The sequence below is a fragment of the Triticum aestivum genome, chromosome 1B (genome assembly GCF_018294505.1).
Source record: "Triticum aestivum cultivar Chinese Spring chromosome 1B, IWGSC CS RefSeq v2.1, whole genome shotgun sequence".
In the NCBI taxonomy this organism is placed as follows: domain Eukaryota; kingdom Viridiplantae; phylum Streptophyta; class Magnoliopsida; order Poales; family Poaceae; genus Triticum; species Triticum aestivum.
Window position 1 is genome coordinate 328740535 of NC_057795.1, and position 25407 is coordinate 328765941.

The 25407-nt window shown below is 47.2% G+C and overlaps 3 protein-coding genes and 1 long non-coding RNA gene across 7 annotated transcripts; 2 read left to right on the top strand and 2 right to left on the bottom strand.

Annotated features, from left to right (window-relative positions):
• Window positions 1–4146: 4146 nt before the first annotated feature.
• LOC123090969 (uncharacterized) lies at window positions 4147–10026 on the bottom strand. 2 transcript variants are annotated; one of them, XR_006442685.1, is made up of 3 exons: window positions 9948–10026; window positions 5272–5348; window positions 4147–4235 (listed from the first exon to the last, which is right to left on the bottom strand). It is a non-coding gene; the product is annotated as an uncharacterized lncRNA (long non-coding RNA). The 2 variants fall into 2 exon arrangements; XR_006442684.1 differs by having other exon boundaries at window positions 4155–4239.
• An 817-nt stretch (window positions 10027–10843) lies between these two features.
• On the top strand, window positions 10844–15119 carry LOC123121997 (protein roadkill). 3 transcript variants are annotated; one of them, XR_006460010.1, is made up of 8 exons: window positions 10876–11020; window positions 11480–11551; window positions 12256–12430; window positions 12733–12899; window positions 13321–13636; window positions 14177–14245; window positions 14348–14514; window positions 14625–14716. XR_006460010.1 is itself a non-coding variant. In XM_044542118.1 (7 exons), the coding sequence occupies exons 2-7, from the start codon at window positions 11530–11532 to the stop codon at window positions 14768–14770; spliced, it is 993 nt and encodes a 330-aa protein (XP_044398053.1). In that variant the 5' UTR covers window positions 10844–11020; window positions 11504–11529; the 3' UTR covers window positions 14771–15119. The 3 variants fall into 3 exon arrangements, 2 of the variants coding, with proteins under 2 accessions (XP_044398053.1, XP_044398045.1); XM_044542118.1 differs by lacking the exon at window positions 14177–14245 and having other exon boundaries at window positions 10844–11020; window positions 11504–11551; window positions 14625–15119; XM_044542110.1 differs by lacking the exon at window positions 14177–14245 and having other exon boundaries at window positions 14625–15119.
• Window positions 15120–18763: 3644 nt separating this feature from the next.
• LOC123122021 (uncharacterized protein YpgQ) lies at window positions 18764–22050 on the top strand. The gene is made up of 7 exons (XM_044542145.1): window positions 18764–19125; window positions 19237–19267; window positions 19393–19411; window positions 19610–19710; window positions 20149–20247; window positions 20917–21092; window positions 21688–22050. Exons 1-7 carry the CDS (start codon window positions 18817–18819, stop codon window positions 21772–21774), a joined length of 822 nt encoding a protein of 273 aa, XP_044398080.1. The 5' UTR covers window positions 18764–18816; the 3' UTR covers window positions 21775–22050.
• Window positions 22051–22158: 108 nt separating this feature from the next.
• LOC123122012 (cytochrome P450 86B1) lies at window positions 22159–25035 on the bottom strand. Its single transcript, XM_044542133.1, has 2 exons — window positions 23651–25035; window positions 22159–22797 (listed from the first exon to the last, which is right to left on the bottom strand). The coding sequence occupies exons 1-2, from the start codon at window positions 24917–24919 to the stop codon at window positions 22414–22416; spliced, it is 1653 nt and encodes a 550-aa protein (XP_044398068.1). The 5' UTR covers window positions 24920–25035; the 3' UTR covers window positions 22159–22413.
• Between the last annotated feature and the right edge of the window lie 372 nt (window positions 25036–25407).

Sequence of the window (25407 nt, forward strand, 5' to 3'; positions counted from 1 at the left end):
CGAGGATAAAAAGATGGGGTTTTTATCATATTGCTTGAGTTAATTCCTCTACATCATGTCATTTTACTTAATGCGTTACTCTGTTCTTTATGAACTTAATACTCTAGATGCAGGCAGGAGTCGGTCGATGTGGAGTAATAATAGTAGATGCAGAATCGTTTTGGTCTACTTGACACGGACGTGATGCCTATGTTCATGATCATTGCCTTAGATATCGTCATAACTTTGCTCTCTTCTATAAATTGCTCGGTAGTAATTTGTTCATCCACCGTATTATTTGCTATCATGAGAGAAGCCACTAGGGAAACCTATGGCCACCGGGTCTCTTTTTCATTATATTGAATCTCTTTTACGTCATATTAGTTTTTGATCTACTATTTTGCAATATTTTACTTTTTGATCTATAAACCAAGAATACCAAAAATATTTACTTTACTGTTTATCTATCTCTATCAGATCTCACTTTTGCAAGTAACCCTGAAGGGATTGACAACCCCTTTATCGCGTAGGGTGCAAGTTGTTGATTGTTTGTGCAGGTATTCGGTGACTTGTGCGTTGTCTCCTACTGGATTGATACCTTGGTTCTCAAACTGAGGGAAATACTTACTCTACTTTGCTGCATCACCCTTTCCTCTTCAAGGGAAAAACCAACGCAAGCTAAAGAGGTAGCAGCTACCCAGGAGACAGTGCGAAGGCCAACGGCTTCGGCCGCCGCCACCTGCAAGAGGATGAGGCACGCCTCCTCTACGAGGCCGACTACCCGGCCCCGCTGGACATGCGGGTGTCGGGCTCTTGGAGGCTGAGCGCCGTAGGTGTTCCAGTGCCTCTGGCGGCCACCGATGCTGATCGGCGCGACGAGATAGCGCACATCCAGTCGTCATTGCCAGAGCAAGCGCAGAACCAGTTGAGGTACACCCCTGACAGCCACACGCAATGGACGGCATACTTCGACCGCTGCCACAAAGACCAGCACACCTCCACGAATGGCGTCGAGCCCCGTAGCCGCCTCAACTCAGAGGGGCGGCGCCAATGGTGGGGCATTCCCGGCCGCACTCTCGAAGCCGTCCTCAAGCACATCGAGGCCGGCAACAGGCCGCGCTAGGAGTACCCGGCGCCCCTCCTTCTCTCGCCGCCATGGCGAATGGAGATGGCCACCTCCTCATCGTTGGACTCCCTTTCCTCCGGATCACCAGCGGCGCTCCGCCCCGTCAAGCCGGAGCCACAGGAGACGTCGCTCGGACGCCGCACCCGCGGCGGCCCCTCGTCATCAACGAGGGAGGCCATGGCCACTCTCCTCCCTCTTCCTGCCTTGTCAGGCTGAAGATCGAGTCGGGGCTGCTCCCTGTGAAGAAGGAGCATGAGGCCATGGCCGCTGCCGCCGAGACAACCCTCAAATGGGCGCAGGAGGACTACGTCCGCGAGGAGATGGCGTGCCAATGATACGTCTCCAACGTATCTATAATTTATGAAGTATTCATGCTGTTATATTATCATTCTTGGATGGTTTACAATCATTTATAGCAACTTTATATCATTTTTTGGGACTAACCTATTGACCCAGTGCCCAGTGCCAGTTGCTGTTTTTTGCTTGTTTTTTACATCGCAGGAAATCTATATTAAACGGAGTCCAAACATCGTGAAACTTTTTGTGGATTTTTATTGACCAAAAGACATCCAATGGGCCAGAGCGGCACCTGGGGGTGCCTTGAGGGGGGCACAACCCACCAGGGCGCACCTAGGCCGCAGGCGTGCCCCGGTGGGTTGTGCCCACCTCGGTGGCCTCCCACACCCCCTCTTCGCCTTATAAATCATCAAATATTCCAAAAACCCCGGCGGAGACCCTAGATCGGAAGTTCCGCCGCCGCAAGCCTCTGTAGCCACGAAAAACCAATCTAGACCCTGTTCCGGCACTCCGTCAGAGGGGAAAATCATCATCGGTGGCCATTTTCATCATCCCGATGACCACCATGATGAGGAGGGAGTAGTCCGCCCTCGGGGCCAAGGGTTTGTACCAGTAGCTATGTGTCTAATCTCTCTCTCTCTCTCGTGTTCTTGAGATGGGACGATCTTGATGTATCGCGGGCTTTGTTAATATAGTTGGATAATATGGTATTTCTCCCTCTCTATCTTGTTATGATGAATTGAGTTTTCCCTTTAAGATTTTGTTTTATCGGATTGAATACTTTTATTGATTTGAGAGCACTTGATATATGTCTTGCATATGAATACCCATGGTGACAATGGGGTATTATATTGATTCACTTGTTATGTGTTTTGGCACTCAACTCGCGGATTCCCGAGGTGACATTAGGGCAATCTATGCATAGGGGTTGATGCACGTTCTCGTCTTTGTTTCTCCGGTAGAAATCTTAGGGCACTCTTTGAGGTTCTTTGTGTTGGATTGAGTATTATGAATCTGAATTTGCTTTGGTGTTATTTTAGTACGAACTCTTGACAGATCGATCTGAAAGAATAACTTGGTGTTATTTTAGTACGAACTCTAGGATATATTGATCGGAAATAATAGCTTTGAGGTGGTTTCGTACCCTACAAATAATTTCTTCTTATGTTCTCCGCTAGATAGGAACTTTGGAGTGATTCTTCATCGCACGTTGAGGGATGGTTATATGATCCAATTATATTAGCATTGTTGAGAGATTGCACTAGCGAAAGTACGGACACTAGGCCTCATTTTCAAGCATTGCAATATCGTTTGTGCTCTGTTTTATCAATTGCTACCTTGCTGTTTTTTATTGTTCCTATTACAAAAATCAATATCTACTATCCACATTACACTTTTATCACCATCTCTTCACCGAACTAGTGCACCTATACAATTTACCATTGTATTTGGTATGTTGGGGACACAAGAGACTCTTTGTTATTTGGTTGCAGGGTTGTTTGAGAGAGACCATCTTCATCCTACGCCTCCCATGGATTGATAAACCTTAGGTCATCCACTTGAGGAAAAAATACTACTGTCTTACAAAACTCTACGCTTGGAGGCCCAACACGAGTCTACAAGAATAAAGTTGTGTAGTAGACATCAGCGCCGCGCCCTCGAGGAGATCGCCGATCAGCGCCGCGGACGCGAGGAGGACGGCGTAGTCATCCTCGACGACAGTGACGAGGAGGCGCCCGGGCCGTCCACCCCCCCCCCCCCCCACACACACAAATCCCCCACCCCACGCATTGGCGACGCAGGTCAGTGGTGCAGCAGGGATGACGGCGTCACCACGCAGGTCAGTGGTGCAGCAGGGATGACGACGGCGACTACACCATGTTCTAATAGGAGGCCGAACGAGTGGAGATGCTCTAATAGGTAGAAACAAACCCCCCAAAAACGACAGCATAAAACATCCACTATAAAAGTAAGATAAAAAGTACTCCCTCCGTCCCGAAAAACATGTCGCAGGGGGTTTCAAATTTGAACTACCGCATTTTTTACAAAAACACCCTCCCCCAACTTTGAATTCTCTGAAATCAACCCGCACGCAGGCCCTAGTCGCGGGAAGATCCTGCCGCCGGTCGGGCTCCAGGCCGGTGGAGCTCCTGCCGCTGCTGCATCTTATCCTGCAGATTCTCCCCTGCTGCCGGCCGCTGCTTCCGCACAGGAGCTGCCCTCACTCCAAAAACGAGCCCGTCTCCTCCCCCTCCGGCAGCGGCGTCCGCACAGGGGCTCGGCGCCGTCGCACCTCCTCAGTCCTTCCCGAGCATATCAGGAGCTCCGCCTCGCCGATACCTACGCCCTCCTTGAGCCACGCTTGCTGGGAAGCCGCTGATCGACGGAATCGATCCCGTCTCCTCCCACTCCGGCCGCCGATTCCGCACACGAGCTCAGCACCGTCGCTCCTCCTCTAGTTTCCCCGAGCGGCTCAACAGCTTCAGGGTGATCTTCTGGTCCTCCAGGTCACTTTTCTCCTGTCGATTGGTTGCTGGTTCGCCTGGCCGTGGTGGTCTGCCGCTCGCTGCCATTGGAGCTCGTCAGTAAGCTCCTCCGGTGACCAAAAACCGGCGCCGCTGCGATTGGAGTATCACCCACGCTCGGGTGCATGTACGCTCGCCCACGCTGCATGCTTGCTGGTGGAGCTCATGCTCGTGCTGACCTGCTGTTCTTCGCTGCTGATCTTCTCTGAAGAAGAAGGTACAGTACAATCTCTGGTCTTCTGCTGTTCTTCCCCTGTCGATTGATCTGTAGCGACTGTTGTTGTTGTAATCTCTTCGTCATGCTGTTGCTTGCTGTATCAAAAATTAACTCGTAAGAAATGCGACTTAGATCAGTCATTCAAGATAACACTATTTATGCATGGCACATGAGTACAGAGTTCAACAGCTAACAATAGTAAGGAAAATTTCAATTTAGCATGGATTAGTAATCTCTACCACTAGAGGAGTACAAAGTTCAACAGCTAACAATAGTAAGGAAAATTTCAGTTTCGACATCAGTATAAACATCAAACTCTTGCAAATTTTCAGTTTCGACAATGTCAAAGCATACAGGCGCTAACATGCACCTGCAGTAAGTTCTGATCAGTTATCTTTCGATAAAGGGCCGAAACCCAGTTTCTTCACCAAGTTTTGAACCAGAAAACTAACTTACAGAAATGTGACAAGCAACTACAGCAACTAATGAGGCAAGCAAGGCCTTTGCTAATCCCATATCATCAATAGATGATATGGTATGAGATTATCTTCTACTGCAATTGCAATCTAGCTTTAGTAGAAAAGGCCTACATGTTGTAATCAATCTAGCTTTATCAACTACTGCAATTGCAATTGCAATCCCAGGTTGTAAGAGTATATAAGGGGTATTTTCACCAACTTACAGAGAGTATTTGAAAATTTGGTCACTACAGGACCACTACACTACTCCATGTCACTACTGTTCAGAAACAAACTTGGCTGAAAATTCAGTCATTCTAAAATTCTAAAATGCATTAACAAATTTTGCTTTAGTTTGACTTCAGAAATCAAAATCTAGGAGGAAATCAAGAGGAGCTGGAGACTTTTGGCAGAACATGGACACCCGCACAAGGGCTTGTAACTAGTCCGGCTGTTTTCCATATAGGATGGTCAATCTCCACAAAATAAACATCTTATGAGATATACACCGATCTTTTACACATTACTTAATAAAGTATGCTGACAGTCATAATTTTGTTAAATATCTAAACTCGGCCATAATTCAGTTGAACATGCAAGGAAACATTTAACTTGTGATGTCAGTGAAAACATCACCAGACTGTTAAAATTCAGTTAAAAGATTTGTACCTTGATGCAGACTAAAGGGAGTAGGTTAACTGATTTGGTCCTGTGGCTGGTCAAACTGTACCATGCCAAAGTATTTCCTGTAGAGAGTAAAAACAAAAATAAGCAAACATAAATTGATTGGAATGTGTTGTAGTTTCACTAGGAGTAGTTTATATGCAAAGGATCCTCTACAAGGCAATCAACCAAACAGATATTTATTGTTGATTAGGAAAAGAAGAGCAGCAGCGAGTAGCAGGAAAAGAAGAGCAGCAGCAGAGAGAGGTGCAGAGCAAGGGAAAGGAGCGTTTGATAAGGAGAACTGCAAGATTTGATAGACATAATGTCCTGTTTTTTTAGTAGGAGCACATTTCACATACATTTTGGAGTACTCTTACTAGCTTCTTGTTAAATCTGAATGAATGATCTGTCCTGAATATTGTATAGAGAACAAATTTATTTGGATTAATTTGAATTAATCAGAATAATTTGAAATTTTTGGTCACTACAGGGCAACTACACTACTATACATGGCCACTACACCGCTCCATGTCGGTACTGTTCAGAAACAAACTTGGCTGAAAATTCAGTAAACAACAACAAAGCCTTTAGTCCCAAACAAGTTGGGGTAGGCTAGAGGCGAAACCCATAAGATCTCGCAACCAACTCATGGCTCTGGCACATGGATAGCAAGCTTCCACGCACCCCTGTCCATAGCTAGCTCTTTGTCGATACTCCAATCCTTCAGGTCTCTCTTAACGGACTCCTCCATGTCAAAATCGGTCGACCCCGCCCTCTCTTGACATTCTCCGCACGCTTTAGCCGTTCGCTATGCACTGGAGCTTCTGGAGGCCTGCGCCGAATATGCCCAAACCATCTCAAACGATGTTGGACAAGCTTCTCCTCAATTGGTGCTACCCCAACTCTATCTCGTATATCATCATTCCGGACTCGATCCTTCCTCGTGTGGCCACACATCCATCTCAACATACGCATCTCCGCCACACCTAACTATTGAACATGTCGCCTTTTAGTCGGCCAACACTCCGCGCCATACAACATTGCGGGTTGAACCGCCGTCCTGTAGAACTTGCCTTTTAGCTTTTGTGGCACTCTCTTGTCACAGAGAATGCCAGAAGCTTGGCGCCACTTCATCCATCCGGCTTTGATTCGATGGTTCACATCTTCATCAATACCCCCATCCTCCTGCAACATTGACCCCAAATACCGAAAGGTGTCCTTCCGAGGTACCACCTGGCCATCAAGGCTAACCTCCTCCTCCTCACAGCTAGTAGTACTGAAACCGCACATCATGTACTCGGTTTTAGTTCTACTAAGCCTAAAACCTTTCGATTCCAAGGTTTGTCTCCATAACTCTAACTTCCTATTTACCCCCGTCCGACTATCGTCAACTAGCACCACATCATCCGCAAAGAGCATACACCATGGGATATCTCCTTGTATACCCCTTGTGACCTCATCCATCACCAATGCAAAAAGATAAGGGCTCAAAGCTGACCCCTGATGCAGTCCTATCTTAATCGGGAAGTCATCGGTGTCGACATCACTTGTTCGAACACTTGTCACAACATTATTGTACATGTCCTTGATGAGGGTAATGTACTTTGCTGGGACTTTGTGTTTCTCCAAGGCCCACCACATGACATTCCGCGGTATCTTATCATAGGCCTTCTCCAAGTCAATGAACACCATATGCAAGTCCTCCTTATGCTCCCTATATCTCTCCATAAGTTGTCGTACCAAGAAAATGGCTTCCATGGTCGACCTCCCAGGCATGAAACCAAACTGATTTTTGGTCACGCTTGTCATTCTTCTTAAGCGGTGCTCAATGACTCTCTCCCATAGCTTCATTGTATGGCTCATCAGCTTAATTCCACGGTAATTAGTACAACTCTGAACATCCCCCTTGTTCTTGAAGATTGGTACTAATATACTTCGTCTCCATTCTTCTGGCATCTTGTTTGCCCGAAAAATGAGGTTGAAAAGCTTGGTTAGCCATACTATCGCTATGTCCCCGAGACCTTTCCACACCTCAATGGGGATACAATCAGGGCCCATCGCCTTGCCTCCTTTCATCCTTTTTAAAGCCTCCTTCACCTCAGACTCCTGGATGCGCCGCACAAAACGCATGCTGGTCTCATCAAAGGAGTCATTCAGTTCAATGGTAGAACTCTCATTCTCCCCATTGAACAGCTTGTCGAAGTACTCCCGCCATCTATGCTTAATCTCTTCGTCCTTCACCAAGAGTTGGCCTGCTCCGTCCTTGATGCATTTGACTTGGCCAATATCCCTCGTCTTCCTCTCCCGGATCTTAGCCATCTTATAGATGTCCCTTTCACCTTCCTTCGCGCCTAACCATTGGTAGAGGTCCTCATATGCCCGACCCCTTGCTTCACCAACAGCTCGCTTTGCGGCCTTCTTCGCCATCTTGTACTTCTCTATGTTGTCTGCACTCCTATCCAGGTATAGGCGTCTGAAGCAATCTTTCTTCTCTTTAAGCGCCTTCTGGACATCATCATTCCACCACCAGGTATCCTTATCTTCGCTTCTCCTTCCCCCGGACACTCCAAACTCCTCCGAGGCCACCTTACGAATGCAAGTCGCCATCTTCATCCACACATTGTCCGCATCCCCTCCTTCCTCCCAAGGGCCCTCCTTAAATACCCTCTCCTTGAACACCTGAGCTACCTCCCCCTTGAGCTTCCACCACTTCGTTCTAGCGACCTTGGCACGCTTATCCCGCTGGACACGAATCCGAAAGCGGAAGTCAGCAACCACCAGCTTATGCTGGGGTACAACACTCTCCCCAGGTATCACCTTACAGTCTAGGCACACACGCCTATCTTCTCTTCTCTAGAGGATGAAATCAATCTGGCTAGAGTGTTGGCCACTACTAAAAGTCACCAGATGTGATTCTCTCTTTCTAAAGAGGGTGTTAGCTACAATCATGTTGTAGGCTAGAGCAAAGCTTAAGACATCTTCTCCTTCTTGATTCCTGATGCCATAGCCAAAGCCCCCATGCGCCCCTTCAAAACCTGTGTTAGATGTACCCACGTGGCCATTGAGGTCTCCTCCTATGAAGAGCTTCTCACCAATCGCTACACTCCTAACCATGTCTTCCAAGCCTTCCCAGAACTCCCTCTTGGTGTTCTCATTGTGGCCTACTTGCGGGGCATATGCGCTGATAACATTGAGAACCAAGTCCTCAGCTACCAGCTTGACCAGGATAATCCGGTCCCCACGTCTCCTGACGTCTACCACTTCATACTTGAGGCTCTTGTTGATCAAGATGCCTACGCCATTTTTGTTTGCAGCCGTCCCCGTGTACCACAGCTTGAAGCCGGTATCCTCCACCTCCTTCGCCTTCTGTCCTCTCCATTTGGTTTCTTGGACGGAAAGGATATCAACACCTCTCCTCACTGCTGCATCAACTAGCTCCCGAAGCTTCCCTGTCAGAGACCCTACGTTCCAGCTACCTAAGCGAATCCTCCTAGGCTCGGCTAGCTTCCTTACCCTTCGCACTCGTCGAGTCAAATGCGAAGACCCTTGCTCATTTTCCACTATATCCGGGCGCCGATGTAGCGCGCCACTAAGGATGCGACGACCCGATCCTCCTCACTTGCCACCGTATCCGGATCAAGATACGGCGCGCCACTTGGGGGGTGATGGCCCGGCCCTTGCCCATTTTCCACCACACCCGGGTTTCGATGTGGCGCGTCGCTGAGAGGGTTACGCCCCAACGAAAATCTTTTGGGTTTCATCTCCATAAGAGTGGCTGAATTTTTACGTTGGCTCGCCAAGCCTATCACAACCCTCCTCCTTTACCCGGGCTTGGGACCGGCTATGTTGAGACAACATAGGCGGAGTTTGGCTGAAAATTCAGTCATTCTAAAATTTGCTTCAGTCAGTGTACTCCTAAAATTCAGTAAACAACTACTCTGCATACATGCTGGAGATCAACATCAACAACTACTCTGCATATTTTCCAAGATGTTTCAAAGATATGCGCACTACTGTACTTGACGGAGTATGTCTAACATTTGTAGCTACACTCATTTATAAGAAGAACGCATTTTTTCAGAATAAACCTAAAACTTCACTGGAACTAGACTTCACTGATAAGAATAAACCTAAAGGACAGGAAACTTCACTTGAACTAAAACTGAATTTGTGATACACACAACAAACATAACTTTTTTGCATCTAAGAAAACCTCATGGATTTTCCTAAATAATCCGTGTCAATAATTATGGTACTAACTGATTGGCAACAGTTTCTTTTGGTGCACAATCCAAACAAAAAAATGACAGTACAAGCAGATCATCGGTACTCCAATTTCTTTCAGTTTTGACAGCTTATTTTCAGTTTCAAAATGGAAAATACACTTCTTCAGCACTCTAATTTTACAAACTGAAAATAGCAGCACCAAGAATTGAGTATAACATGATTGTTGTGAATTGCCAAATACTCCTACATGTCAACATGTGTATCAACTTTATTGGCAATAATTTTGTTGATCAACATGAACTACAGGTCACTGTTATCCTTTGTACTAGAGCATCTCTGTATAATACAGACCTGAGTATAACAAGAGCATCAACTACCGAAGCATGAACTTGACTACATCTTCAAATAATTACTGAAGCACATGAACTTGAGTTTACTCAGAAAAGTGGTACCTTTTCACTCAGATTTGATTTGTTAGCAATCGATTTACTAGCTAGCTCGTCTTGTTTGGCAGCAATAATCTGCATCTGGAGCGCAGGGAAGAAGAAAATAAGCTGCATATCTAACTGAGGAGGAGGAGGAGGTGGGGAACAACAAGGAAATCTGGTCTTACGTGGAGCGTGCGGGCGGCGAACTCGACGCCGATGGTGGACTTGGAGTCGAGGCAGAACTCCTTGCGGGTGATGTGGGAGAGCAGATTGGACTTTCCCACCACAGAGTCGCCAGTCAGCACCACTCCGGCGAGCTCCTCCACCTTGAGCGCGTAGCCGTCCGAGGAGTGGAAAAGGGGCACCTATGCTTTCTAGTGCTCTAGTCGACGGCGTCATGGAGGGGGCAAGCTTCGTGGTCGAAGGCGGGGAGGTGGTTGACGATGGACAGAGGCGGAAGGAGAGCGAGGACTCCGGACAGTGGTCTCCGAAAAATCGAACCTTCACGGCCGGTGAGCGGAGGGGAACGAGGCGGCGGGCGGAGAGGACGGAAACCACCGCGTGGGGCGGCGCGGGGGGGGGGGGTAGGGGGAGCGGCATTCAGCGGCGGGAGGGGGAGCAAGGCGGCGGGGGCGAGGGCAAGGGAGGCGCGACCAAATCGGTCGGCGTCGGAGAAGAGTGAGGAAGGAGACAGAGGACCGCGAGTTTGGTCGGGAAAACCACGAGGGCTAAATTGAAAAAATGCCGCCGCGACATGTTTTTTGGGATGGAGGGAGTATAAAAATTGATAAGTTATATGTATGCCTTGTGGAAAAAATCAGGGAAAGATGTGCCTTGTATGAGTCGTAGTACTGGGTGGATGATGAATCGGCAAATTATCTTCAGTCATCTCACCCCCCAACTGGAATACGCCGAGTGCTGTCAAAAAAAAAAGCAGAGGGCTAATAAGGGGGAAAAAAGAGATGAGGAGGAAAACGGAGCGACCGTCGGGCGGAGAGAGAGGAGAGGAAAGTGAGGGGCGTGACTGGTGACTGGAGAGCGTGGAGAGGCAAACCCCCTCCGGGACCCCGACGAACGCCGACGAACTCCATTGTGAGGTACTCTCAGTTTTCCCCCAAATCCAGGTCTCTCTCTCTTCCTCCGCTTCCTCATGGAGTTGCAAATCCCGTCTCTTTGCCGCGGATCGCGCGCTTGCCATCCTACTGTTCTTCACTTTTTTCTTCTGTAGTCGAGGGTTTTTCAGACTTCCAGTTCTTCCCTTTTCACGGAACAGGGGTTTCAGGGTTTTGCGCTTCAAGTTCTTGGCTTCCTTTCGTAATCGATAGAGGGGCAAAGCGCGTAGCCGTAGCTTTTTAACCGACCTGCTCGTGGAGTGTGATTTTCACTTCCTGTTCTCTCCTTTATTTTCGCGGGTAATTTTTTTCTATGCCGTGGTAATTATTTTGGACCCAGATTGGCTCTACCTCTGAAGATTCTGATAATTACCCTCTTTGTCTACCGTGGTTCTTAGTACTAGTATTTTATATGATGATGTACCACCTTTCCCTGAGATGCAGTATGATTTAATCTCACTTGCACAGGAGAGAAAAGAGGAAGGAGCAGATCCATGGGCAACTGCCGGAGTTCATGTATGTATGCCTGGTCAATCGTGATGTTTGGATTGTGTCTTTTATAAAATAAAATTTGGATGCAATTTGCAGCACTAATTCCTTGGCAAAAGTCAAGGTCTAAGAACATGAGATCCTAGCTCTGAATTGAGGAAGCACTTGCCCTCACCATCATGTTGATATATTAGCAAGATGGCTATTTTTTTGTAGAATTTAGTATTCTTTAAAAGTTTTCTATAAAAAATATTCTGTAAAAAAATGAAAGGATAATAAGAAAATTCCAAAAAAGGAGAACTAATTAAAAAGATTTGATTTTTATTTTCCCATCCTCATGGGCTTTCTATCTTTCTAATCTAATTTGAGGAAGTCGATCTTGATGTCTTATTGATTAGAAGCAATAAAAAGTATTTTCTGCCTTGTTCTACCCTTGATTGGTGACATGAATAACTATTCTGATTGACCAGGGGTCACTTATCACAAATAATTGCATTCAAGAGTTTGATTCATATAATCGGAACATAAATACTCCCTCCGTCCCACAATATAAGATGTTTTTGCAAGCTTATATTATGGGACAGAGGGAGTAACTTATATGTTGTTGGCCATTTTTCTGTTGGTCGATATTTTATCCTGTTTATTTGGAACCACAACATACACATGAATATTGCATGTTCTCTCTTTCTTTGTTGTGTAACTTTGAGTTACTGCGCTTGTGCAAATATCAGCTCGTGCACTCCTAGGGAAGACCCATGTTGTTCCGGATTCAGAATGGGGGATTCAGGACCTCGGAAAGACCCATGTTCCAGTTTTTGAATGGAGGATTCAGGACTTCTCGTCACTGCTTAAGACTGGAGCTAAGAGCACAATATCTGGTGCTTTTCGCTGCTCTGGGTATAACTGGTATGCACCATAATTGCAAAAGGAACCTGCAAAATTCATGTATTAGATGTAAATACCATCTGGTTTGTTTTGTAGAAAAAGTAATTATATGTTATCCATATACACATTAATTTAGTATATGCCGTCTACTCACCAATGATGTTTTGATTGATGTAATCAAATTAGCAATCACAATCTTATAAACAATCAGTCAGACGCTAAAGCTTGATACGGTGCATGAAGTCAAGAAATTAGACTTCACTCCTACTTCAGTTATGAAATCTAGACTGAGTTTGGTTTCCTCCCATAATTTCATTTACCAGGTTCCTGCAAGTGATTCCAATGCATAAAGAAGCTGGTGCTGGAACTCCATATGTTGCTCTTCGTCTTGTGCCATCCCAATTGAGCTTGGTGCCAGGTCACACGGTTCACGCGGTGTTTGAGTTGTCAATATACAACCATACAAAAGGAATGTACTGTGGATGCAAAGGTAGTCTCATGGATGTGTTCTTTCAAGCACATCCATCCTATAGCAGCTAGGAATCCATACTTTGTGCATCATAAGTTTGAGATATAAATGCCATGATTCCATCATTACAAGTCAATATCTGTAATTTGGTAATACAATCAAATATTACTTTTCCCATGAAGAAGTTGCTTTGTATTTTCTTTGCTGTCAAGTTTGTCTGATTCGGACTACATACACATGTTCTCTTTAAATTTCATAATCATTATTTGTATGTAATTCACTATCTTGATATCTTCTTGCTTTCTGAACTGGGGTGAAGTTTGGTTATATATATATTTATACACTTTTTTTTAATGGGATTTGGTCATATATTATTTGGTATATTTGCACCTTACCTACAAGTTCTTTGTTCTCTAATCTTTCAACCTTTACCTAAAAGCAGCTACCTACAACTTTGATTTCAAGAATACCTACTCGAAGGAGCATTGCTTGATTCCTCTTCAGGAGCTACAGAAATCATCTGCTTTTCTAGTGGATGATAGCTGTGTCTTTGCTGTGGAGATATTGAAGATTGATGTCTCTTCTCCTGAAAAGAAGGCTGTTGTGGTTCAGAAGAAGGCTACCATAGTTCAGAACCTCTTTGTCCAGAATAAGGGATTCGTCAAAGGAACATACACTTGGACCATGAACAATTTCCTTGAATTGGATTTGAAGCACTTCGTCCGTTCTCCTACATTTGAAGTTGGCGGACAAAATTGGTATACATCTGTTACAGTTGAACGGTTACATCACAAATGATTTATACAAATAGTTTGCATGTGTTATCCAACATTTAGCTTATATGTATCCTTTAACTTACCATACCTAGTCAGCTTACTAACTTAATAGTGGACAGAAACTTCTTGTTGAATGTTTTATGCCAACGGACATTAGTGATGGCCAGATTTTTGTGCAAGGCAAGGTCCTACAGATAATCCAGGTTCTCTAAGCATGCAACCAAAGGACTGTACTTCTAGTATATTTACAGATATGCGGTAGCACATTCCAATTTCAATAGAAAAGTGGTTTTGTAATAATGGTGTACCGAAAATTTAGGAACAAATTTGAAACATTATAGTACTAAAATCTGTGTTAGCCTATAAAATTTCATGTCATACGTTATGCTGTTTAGGATTGTTTTTTTCCAGAAATTTTATCGTCATGTATATATTTGGTACCACTGGTTCTTGCATATGTCACATACCAGCAATTATTTTCTCAAATTCTTTTGGGTAACATTGTTGTATCTTGTATTGTAGTCATGGTTTTCTTAGATAATTGTAAGGCCACAAAGTTGTGTCCAAAGTTAATGGCTGGCCAGACCCAAGGTCAGCTACAACTTTCGATTTCAATATTAACCACATTCTTGAAATACATTTTCCAGGGTACCCAATTATATTTGAAGTGTCACTTCTCATTTTTGTCAACAGGTACATCGGCATGTATCCGCGTGGTGACAAGTACAGCACCGATTGCCTCAGCTTGTACTTATACCCGGATGCCTCGGATGAGCTCCAACTCGAGTCCAAGAAGGTGGCTGTAATGACTCTGTCCATCCTGGACCAAAAGAATGGGAAACACTTCACTAGAACTTCAGGTTCAACTTTCCTTAGCAAGTATCAGTGCTACTGATATGTGTGAATCAAGCAGCTAGTGTCTGTAACCTGATGATGACTGCAGTTGATCTTACTTTTGTGGTGATCTCAGGTCTCTGGGTATGTGGACAAGGATGGGGATGGCCTAACTTCCTTGGACTCAAGAAACTCAAGGATCCGTCGGGAGGCTATGTTGTAGGATCGAGCTGCGTTGTGAAGGCAGATCTCACTATCGTTGGTTCATCCAATGATGGCTAGATCTTTACCTCATGGCCTGATGGAGAGATAACACCCTTTCATCCTACTAAGTAAACTTATATGTGAGATAATGATGTGGTAGCACTACTAAAAACTTGTGGGATGATTAGTAGTAATGAGCCGGATTTGAGAAGTGAGATGATTCACGCATATATTTCTAGGTGACTAGGTATATGGATGATGCAACAATGTTAGTCAGCTTGTCTCGCCAAATGGATGGTGTATTCAGCTGAACCATGTTATCACTCACTCTATGTATCATGTTCCCAGTTGATGAATCAGGGTTCCATGTATTTCCTTCGAGATCGGGAGGGTTCTTTGCTTTGTCATCTATCCATCGTTTCCATCCCATGGACCATGTTTTAGTTTTTTTTACGTGATGTTTTAGGGTCTGTTTGGTTGGAGACTAGTGTGGCCAAGCCAAAGTGTGGCTAGCCACGCAAGTATGGCAAGCCACACAAGTGTGGCTGAGAAATTGGACGTCAAACTTTGGCAAAAGTTGGCAAAATTTTTGTCTCTATGACAAATGGACCATAGGGGCAATAAAGTGTGGCAAGCCAAAGTGTGGCAAAAACCAAACACATGCCAACTAAACTGTGGCTGCCAAATTTTGGCTTGGCAAACTGTGGTTGGGAACCAAACAGCCCCTTAGTTAACTCTTAGGGCATATCTAACAAACCTTTTTTGAGCTCGACCCCCACAACGCCCCCCCCCCCCCGGCAGGGATTAGATCCTAGCGCCGCCAACCCCCCACCCCAAAGCGAAAGATCCTGCCACCGCTGCCGTTGGGCGTGGTAGCGGCGGCGCCCGGTGCCAAGGCGCTGAGACAGGAGGAGGAGGCGGCAACCACTCGAGGCGGCTGGGGCACCTCGGGGTGGGGGCTTCGCACCGCGGCCATGGCGGCTCCCTGACCATGTGGTGGCAAACGATGACTCCATGGCTGCTGGCGATGGTGGGCATGGCGGCGGCCGCGAATCTGGATCCCACCCAGATCCGTCGATTCTTCACTTGGATGGTCGGCGGCGCGATGAGAGCTCTGGTGAGGAGTCGGCGGCATACGTCTTCATGGCGAAGCTCCGCGCGGTTCCAGCCAACCGCGAGATCGAGACGACACGGCTTCCGGTGAGTGCCCACCTGACTGCGGTCTTGGCGGACGATGACAACGTCTCTGACATTGTTCCCTTCTCGAGGCATCGTTGTTGCTGGTCACGTCAACTCGATCGGGATGTTTCGGGGGAAAACCTATATCTGGGTCTACCGGATCGGACGATGACGACGCCTTCGGTGTCGTTCTCCCTCCTAGGGGCATCATTTTGGAGTAAGTATTGTCTAGAGGGGGCAAGAGGAGGAGCGGTGTTACATCTACCGCAAGGACGATGGTGGGTACCGACGACATGGTGATGTGGTGTTTCGGTGACGGGCGCGTGTGGATGGATACGTGCAGGATGGTGGTGTTGTCTGGCGCCATGGTGGTGTCGACAGCAGGCCGTACAAAGGTCGTGCGTCAGTACCTGCTCTAGAGATGGATTAGTGGAAGACGGTGGCAGCGGCCTCTAAGAGTGCGTCAGACCGGTGTGTGGCCCAGTCTCGGCATTGTGGCTTGGCTGGGGCATCCGGCTTTAGATGTTAGGCTTTGGTGCGATGTCTGTTTGGTATTCGTCTCGGACATTCGGCATCCCTACATCAAGGGGATAGGAGTAGCAACAGGTGTTGCTAAGATGGTGGCTTCATACTTTCTGATGTATTACTTTGTAAGGTCTTTGTGAATACTTAATAAATGATTGCATGCATCGCCCAAATACAGAAGCCGGGGGTATATCCTCATTTTCTAAAAAAAATATCTAACAAACCTTTTGAGTTAAACCTGAACTAACCGAACCCTCAAACATATAAGTAACTTCTAATTTTCATTAGGAGTTGAGCCTAAAAATAATCGTTTTTTCTCAAATTTGAGCAGCCCATGCAACTTTTTCTAAACCCTCTCTCTCCTCCTCTGACGCCCAGCAGCACGCAACACCTCCCGGCGGCCCATCTACCTCTCCGGCAATGCATACAACCTCCTAGGGGACAGTCGTGACCATGCATGTGCACCCTCGTTGAAATTTGGCGAGATTCCACGGAGAATCCGATGGGATCGCCTCCCATCAAGGACGGAGGTGATAAAACAAAATGGAGCTAGGTATGGTCGTTACCCCCTTTGTGTTGTCCGAGAGACGGGACACCACATCTTCTCGTGCCTAGCGACACAATTCCTGTGGTGCTATGTCCATGAGGCTCTGGGGGCCTAGGTCCGAACCTGTTTTCCGGCTGCTCCAAACCCGGGCCAACCAAACTGAAAGGAGAAGACGCCTCTTCTGATTTGTGTTGGTGGCGTTGGCATGGATATGGACAATACATAACAAGTTGGTTATTAAGGTCTTTCTTTCCAACGGGCCTGTGACTCAGTGTTTAAATTATTAGTCTTTTTTAACATTGGCACCCACTATCAAATAAAGGAGTCACGATCCGCTTTGGCAGCATGACGAAGGCGATGACTATGGCCGTGCGGCGCCTTGCCTGGCCTCAGGGTTCCTGAGATGCCAGCCATTTGGTGGCCTTTTTTATTCTTTGTTTTATTTTCTTTGGATGTGTTCGTGCTGATGCTCCACCAGATATTACTATTTTCTTTGCTGCATTTGGACTTGTTTGTATTGACTATGTGTTTGCTTTATTTATAAAGCTGTGTGAAAGTATCAAGTATGTTTCGAGAGAAAATTATCCTTATGTATTCGTATTTTCCGTGAACCCTCATATGTAGGAAGGATATGAGGGCGTATCAATGTGTCCGAGCATTCCGTTACTTTGAATTTAGCACATCCGGATCAGGTTTTATTTATTTTTATCTTCATCTTCAGTAATTATACCGGACGTATACATATAAAGAGGTTCAAGCGTACCGGATAGCGTTCGAATCGCCAAATTAGCGCAGTTCGTTTGTAGATACTCTGAGCTTTTTTTTCGATTCACAAGGTGAAATTCAGTCTTAGAGCATCTCCAGCCGCGCCCTCAACAGGCCCCCCAGGCGACTTTTCGCGCCGGCGCCAAAAAATGCCCCAGTCACGCCCCCAGGACGACGAAAAGCGCCGGTTCGGCCCTTTTTTCCGCCCGGCGGCCGCAGGCCGAACCCGGCGCGTTGCGGGCGGTCGGGGGCTCCGGCGCAAGGGAAAAGCGCGGCTGGCCCACGCAGTCAGGTGAAAAATCAAGATTTTTTCCCCCGACTCGCCTCCCACCCCCCGCGCCCTCGGCGGCCACTAGCTATATCCCGCGCCACCCGCCGCCCTTCACCGCTAGATAGCCATTCCCCGCCGAAAAAATAGCAGAGGTTCGCCGCAGCAGGCCCTACGACAGCAGTTGGGCGTTTCCGGCCGTGGAGGGGCAGTTTAGCGGCGGGTGCACGCCCATCGGGCGACACGTGTGATGAAATATGAGTTTTTATTTGTTGAACTATATAATTTGTATTCAACTATTTGTTGTTGTACTATTTTGTTGAAGTATTTGATTTTTCTGTGATAAAATATATGATAAAAAATATATTTATGTTGATAATTGAACAGCCTAGCCACGGCGAACCACGCCGAATATGAGCCTATTCTCTCTCATATGGGCTTTATTCGCCGAAATGGGGCTGGAAAATGGGCCAACATCGACGCCTGAGGACGAGCTGGGGACGACGACTGGGCACAAAACCGCCCCAACGCCGAATGTATTGCCGGCTCACCCTCAAGGGACAATTTTTATGCGTCCTGGGGACACGGCTCCTCTGCCGTACGCTAGGTGACGTTGGGCCACTGACATGTGGGCCATGTTTCCCACAGGCCCACATGTCAGTGGTAGAACGGCAGGCTGCCGAAAGGTAAAGGATCCTCGCGCGCGTCCTGGAGGCCAACGGTTGGAGATGCTCTTACTAATTTACTATCAGAGTGATCAGACTGACCGGAGGATAGCAGACTTCTTCAATACTCGCACGACCCGACGCGGCTCCCCTGACGTGCCGTTGACACACTGGCATGTGGACCCGGGCCCACATGTCAGTGGCCCCACGTCAGGGGGCAGTACGCCGACGGCAAGACCCACCTTCCTCTGTCCGTGTCTCAGTAGCAGCCCCCGACCCCAACGGACTCTCAGCCGCCTCCTGCTCTGCACACCGCACACAGAAAATGGCGGCGGCGGCGGTGCGATGTGCTGAGGAGCTGGTTGAGAGAGAGATGAGCGGACGCGACGCCTCCCACGACGCCGCGCACGCGCTCCGCGTCCGGGACCTCGCGCTCTCCCTCGCCGCCGAGCAGGGCGTCTCCTCCCCCGACCGCCTCCTCATCGTAACAACCCCTCACCTCTTCCTCTGTCCTTCGCCAGTTCTTCCACTCGACGTGCGAAATTTTGCTGATCGATATTTTTGGTTTAAAATGCGCGGGGGGTGATTGCTCCAGGTGGAACTGGCTGCTCTCCTGCACGACATCGGTAAGTCGCAATCGCCCCACTGCTTCGTTATTGATTGTGTCTACGGATTTGCTCGAGCCGATTCGCTCTCGATTTGAACAAACTGATGGGGGAACTCCCATTTCTTGCTACCTCTGTTCGTTCAGGTGATTACAAGTACACCAAGTGAGAAAACTTCACGTTGCTTTGCTAAATGTCTACTTTCGATCTTGAAGAGTGAGAGCAAAGTTGAGCTAAGAGTTAGCTAAACTGTGATCTCATAGAAGTCTTGTACTGTTTTTTGTTTGACGGTTGTACTGTCTTGTCCGGTCGTTGAGGAGTGTTCTATGCTTGGTAAGTGAATCTGATGGGATGAATGGATAGGGATAATGTGGAGGATATGAGCATCGTCAAAAGGTTTCTTGAAGAGGTGGGGTTGGAGGAGGGACAGAGGGAGGAAATAGTGGCCATTATTACAGGGATGGGTGAGTTTGTCTGTCTTTGTGCATCTTTCGATGAATTGTTATGTTATAATTGAAAAAGAAGCAACTTCCTGTAATTGACCATGTTTTTTCTTTTCGGTCGATGTTATAGCTCACTTGGAGCACTTTGGTCAAACTTTAGTTCTTTTTAGAGTAGTTCAAATAAAAATTTAAACGGCTGCATCGGCTTATTCTGCATGTTAATGTTTTCTCTGTATATGATGTTATTTATTAGCACTCCAGATTATCTCTTCATGCATCAGTTCTCATATTTTTACGCAATAAAAATAATTCATTGTGCTATTTCAAAGATTACTGTTGTTATCTGTTACTTGAACTGAATACCCATCAGTAGTGCTTAGTGTGTTGAGATTTCTTGTAACATCATTGCACAATGTATGCCTAATTCTTACAGAGTTACATCCGCAATGTTGACTGCAGGATTCAAAAATGAGGTTTCAAAGAAGCTTAATGCGGAGCCCACTCTTGAGTTTGCAATCGTGCAAGATGCAGATCGTCTGGATGCAATTGGTGCAATTGGTAAGTACTGCTCAACCATAAATGTATGTATCCGTTCTGCATAATGGAATTTCTTTAATAATTCCAAAATCATACAACTATGCGGAGCTCTGGTTATAACATTCTTTCTTGCACGTCCAGTCTTCTGTTTGTCTTTATTTTGGCTCTGCTGTTTTAAGTTCATTTAATGATTGTCTCAGCATTTGGTTTTGGCACATAGACTAGAATTAATTACAAAATATACCACTGTTTGTATATCTGCAAGCAATGCACACAAATAGTATGTCTAGTTGTCTAGCTCCCTGGCACGTCATTGATAAAACAAAAGCATCACTGATAGAATGCAGATGTAAGTCATGTGAATGTGGTATGCCGCTAGAATCTCAAGATGAGCTAGTACATGGAAATATCAAAATAGGACACATCCTGTGTCATTTATTTCCATGGTTGTACCTAATCTGACCAATGTTACAAGAAATGTTCTGGATCCTACTGGGTTCACTAGAACTGAGAAATGCTTACACATTCTCAGCTTTTAGCTATAAAGTTTGGCCAAAGAAAATCGAGAATGCACTTTGCTTTTTTGCTACACATCTGGTCATATTTTGTTTATTATTTGTCCCCAAAAGGATAGTCATATTTTATCTGAATATGTGGTGTGTCCCCTAATCTTCCCAATTAACACTGTAGGTGTCGCAAGATGTTTTACATATGGAGGGAGCAAGAACAGTGCATTGCATGATCCTAATGTACTTCCGCGGGATAATTTGTCAAAGGAGAAGTACATGTCCAAGGAGGAGAAACAAACATCAATAAATCATTTCCATGAGAAGCTTTTTAAGTTGAAGGACATGATGAAAACAGAGGTCAGGGCTGAGCTATGAAATAATAGTCCTTTATTTTGTGCTGTACGCTTGTCTTGTCTAAACCCAGAAAGAAATCATTGTCGCTTTAGACGTATTGAGCCTAGTAAGAGTAGTAGAGTTATGTTAAGGTCTAATTGGCTTCAGTTACACATAGCCTGCAGGTGAGGTCCAGCTTACTAATAATCCCATTATATACATTAATGTTGTCTATGTAAAAATACATTTCGTTTATAATCTGTGTCAGTTAAATATATTTTTAATGCACAACGAATAACCAAGGTCAGTCATTTAATGTACAACTAATAACTAACATTGACAACATCAACTGATACTGCCTGATTCATCATGAAATTACTTGCATATATTTTTTAATTTACAACAATTTATTTTCAAAGAAGTTGATGGTCATAATGTCATGGCGGGTATCGTTTCGAACTTTCGATGTTGTAATCAACATATATTTTGACATGCAGGTAGTGCTAAGTATAATCACTTGTTATAAGTACCTTGTATGGTTCTCAATATAAACACAACGCATATGCTGTAGCCTTCCATTATATATTCACACATGACACATAGTTCACTCTGCACACAGGCTGGGAAAAAGAGAGCTGAGAAAAGGCACAAATTCATGGAGAATTTTGTGGCTGAATTCTATGAAGAGTGGAGTGGCAAGGCTTGAAGTTGACCAACCAGACCGTTGGCTGGGAGGGCATGGCTTGAAGTTGGCCAACCAACTTTCACCAACTCACGTCGATAAAAAGCCATGGATTACCATCTGGTTTTACATCACTGTTCAGGTTCCCATGAAACTTTCCCCAAAACGCTAGAGCTTTGAATAATGAGTAAATGACAAGACTCTTTACTAGATATCCTGTTGAGTCCCTGGTTGCTGCGTATGATTTTTTTCTGATTAAAACTCTGAAAGATTGCTCTTGGTAATATAAGCAGTTCTATATGATTGAGAGCGCATTTATTTAAAAAGATCTCATCATATCTTGCAGGTGTTTTATATTCAAATAATATACCACTAAATATTTTTGCCGGTAACAACAACACCTGAAGCTATAGTCATGCTGTGCTTCACCATTACAAAGTACACATATACAGAGGTTCTACATTTGTTGGCTAAACTATATAGATGCTAACAATGCAAAACGAAACAAATCAAGGACATAGTAACAATATCATCAAAGTGTAATAAGCAGAAAGCCAAAAAAGAAAGAAGAGAGAGGGAAGCTTTTTTTTTTTCCACACAGCATCAGCTTTTCTCTTGCAAAGTATCACCGGAGAGCACACCATCAGACGAGGCTGATGTGGTTCAGAGCTTGGCCTTGTCGTCCCTCTTGGCCAGCGTCACCTTGAGCCCATGCTTCATGAAGAGCGTGAGCGCCAGCTTGGGCGCCACCGGGTGTCCCTGGACGACGTCGACGTGGTAGCGGCGGAGGATGGAGGCGGCGGCGAACTTCATCTGGTAGTAGGCGAAGTCCTTGCCGAGGCAGAGGCGCGGTCCGCCGTTGAAGGCGGTGAACTTGTAGGCGGACTCGCCCATGAAGCGGCCGTCCTTGAGCCACCGCTCCGGCCTGTACTCCCTGCAGTCCTCCCCCCAGATGCTCTCCATCCTCCCCATGGAGTACATGGCGTAGATCACCTTGGTGCCCTTCTTCAGCACCGTGCCGTCGGGGAACACCTCGTCCTCCACAACCTGATCATGGATGGACGGATCATGAGAAAATTATGTACGGGTTATCATGGTGACATGCTAACTTGTTGACTGTCACTGCTTCAGTTTTGTTATGATGTGCTCTGACCTACTCCAGTCCAGGTAGATAAGGTTAGGTGATCTGACTAAAGATGCTGACATGCTGTGATCTACTTTTGAGTTTTGTACAAGCATACCGTTGTTGGCAATCAACTTAATTTGCAAACCTATAATTAAGTATAGTAAACCTGAGCACAGGTGCAACTGCAACTGAATTTGTGAGACACGTGTCTCTGTCAACCTTTTGATGGAGCCTTGCAACAAAAGATACCCAGAAACATCAGTAGACGACCAACTGACAACCTACTACTCTACTACCTAGTAGTATAAATCTTGCGTAAATTCTTTTTACACGTTAGCTTCATGATGATGCAAGTTCAAAACTCCAGTTAGTGAGGTGCAACGAATTAAATAGGAATTCGCATGCGTCCATCGACTTGGGTAAGAGTCAACCTCAGTGGCAGTATCCACAATAACCCAGTGACTTGTCATCGTTCCTATTTGACTCGAGGTACAAAATTGTACACATCGTACACCATCTAGCTAGTAAAAAATTCTACACGTCGTTGTTTTGTAGTAGGAGAAGCTACCTTGGCTTGCTTTAATTTCCTCATGCAGATGATGTGGGAGGGCTCACACACTTGGGAACTTGGTGTCATGAGGTCAAGTTAGTTCCACCAAACACCAACGCCAAATGCAAGGTCGCAACATGAGACAATCGTGCCATGTATAGCATCGTGTGTGCATGCATGAAGTACGTATTATACGAGCAAGATACGTAGTACGTAGCACGTACCTCCTTGTGGTCGACGGGGACGGACGGGTAGAGCCGGAGCGCCTCCGAGAGCGCGGCGTGGAGGTACTCCATCCGCTTCACCTCCTCCGGCTGGAACACCAGCTCCTCCTCCACCTCCCCGCAGCGACCCCGCGCCGCCACGATGCCCTCTACCTCCTCCAGGATCTTGGCCTCCACGCCGCGGTTCTTGCTGAGCAGCCAGAAGAACCACGCCAGCGCCACGGACGACGTGTCGCGCCCGGCCAGGATGAAGTTGACGCAGATGTCGCGGAGGAACTTGTCCGAGTAGGCGGGGGCGCCGTCGGCGCCGCGCATCTTGGTGAAGATGGTCAGCAGGTCGGCCCTGCGGAGCCCGCCGGCGGCGTCCTCCTCGCGGCCGGCCGCGGCGGCGGCGGCGAGCTCCTCCCTGCGCTTCCTGATCACGTCGTACGCGAACTCGTCGACGCCGGCCAGCGACCGCCGGAGCACCCGCTCGTGGCCCACGCCCAGGGCGCGCATCCCGCGCCACACCGCGGTGGGCGTGACGAAGCGCACGATGGTGGCCTCGGTGGCGTCCTCGAACGCGCGGGCGAACGGGATCTCCGGGAGGCCCTTCTGGAGGCACCCGGGGTCGGCGCCGAAGGCAATCATGCACACGTTGTCGAAGGTGAGGCGGAGGAGCACGTCCTGCAGGTCCACGGCCGCGCCGGCCGCCTCGGTCTCGGCCAGCACGGGCAGCAGCCGCCGGTGCACGAGCTCCACCAGCGAGCTGGCCGTGAGCGCGCGGAACTCGGCGGAGTGGAACTCGAGGCTGGCCGCCTTGCGCTGCTGCCGCCACACCTCGTCGTCGGCCCCGAAGATGCCGTCGCCGAGGAGGTCGCGCACGGTGTCGCGGAAGTAGGGGCCCTTGGGGAAGTTGCCGAACTTGGTCTTGAGCAGGTGCTCCAGGTTCCGCGGGTCGGCGGTGACGACGCAGTGCAGGTTGGTGAACCACGGCCCGCGGAACGTGAACGTGCCGCCGCGCGCCTTGAGGACGCCGGTGATCCACTCGTACATGTCGCCCCGGACGCCGAGGAGGAGGGACGGGAGCATGCCGACCACCGGCCACGACGGGAGGCCCAGCGAGCGCCGCTGCCGCAGCGAGTGGATGGCGACGAAGATGAAAACTGCCACGAGGACCTCCACCGTCTGCACCTGCGGGAGCAGGCTGGCAAGGCCGCCGGCGCCGAGGAACGGGGCCGTGGTGGCGTTGTGCGCGCCGCTCGAAATGAGCGCGTCCATGGCGCCCATGGTGTTCGTACGATTGGATATGCAGATAAAGGTGGTGGCCGGTGGTGGTGTCCTGGCGTGCGAGTGTGTGTGTGTGTGTGCGCGCGCGCCTTGTGGAACGAGGAATGTGTGATTTTGGAGGGGTTCTTGAGGCGTTGATATAGGTGGCCTCGTGGTGTGGTGTGGTTGCTTGATGGCAACGTATGGCCGTTTGATTTGGTGAGCTAAAAGACCTGCGACAACGAACTAATCAACACTTTTGTGGCCTTCCTTGAGCGACTCTTTTGACCGGAACCTTGAGCGACTCTCAACGGTTTAATCCCGAGGTGGCTTCATGGAGACTGATCTGCTTCTTGCGCTACAAATTGCATTGCCATTTGGCGTTCATGTTTCGGCTACTTTATCTCTTGCAAGCACTTATCATATAATCTTATAATAGGAGTGATTTTTCTGCCATGCCCGTGATATATCGTACATGGATTCTCTCGATTGCTTCGAGATTTGTGCCA

Excerpts from the sequence above, each read along its gene's own strand:
- LOC123121997 (XM_044542118.1), top strand. The coding sequence starts at position 11,530 with ATGGGCAACTGCCGGAGTTCAT. Across the intron at positions 13,637-14,347 it reads GAAGTTGGCGGACAAAATTG|GTACATCGGCATGTATCCGC; the intron begins GTATACATCTGT and ends TTTTGTCAACAG. Across the intron at positions 14,515-14,624 it reads ACACTTCACTAGAACTTCAG|GTCTCTGGGTATGTGGACAA; the intron begins GTTCAACTTTCC and ends TGGTGATCTCAG.
- LOC123122012 (XM_044542133.1), bottom strand. The coding sequence starts at position 24,919 with ATGGGCGCCATGGACGCGCTCATTTCGAGCGGCGCGCACAACGCCACC. Across the intron at positions 22,798-23,650 it reads TCCCCGTCGACCACAAGGAG|GTTGTGGAGGACGAGGTGTT; the intron begins GTACGTGCTACG and ends ATCCATGATCAG.
- LOC123122021 (XM_044542145.1), top strand. The coding sequence starts at position 18,817 with ATGTGGACCCGGGCCCACATGTCAGTGGCCCCACGTCAGGGGGCAGTA. Across the intron at positions 20,248-20,916 it reads GGATGCAATTGGTGCAATTG|GTGTCGCAAGATGTTTTACA; the intron begins GTAAGTACTGCT and ends TTAACACTGTAG. Across the intron at positions 21,093-21,687 it reads AGGACATGATGAAAACAGAG|GCTGGGAAAAAGAGAGCTGA; the intron begins GTCAGGGCTGAG and ends CTCTGCACACAG.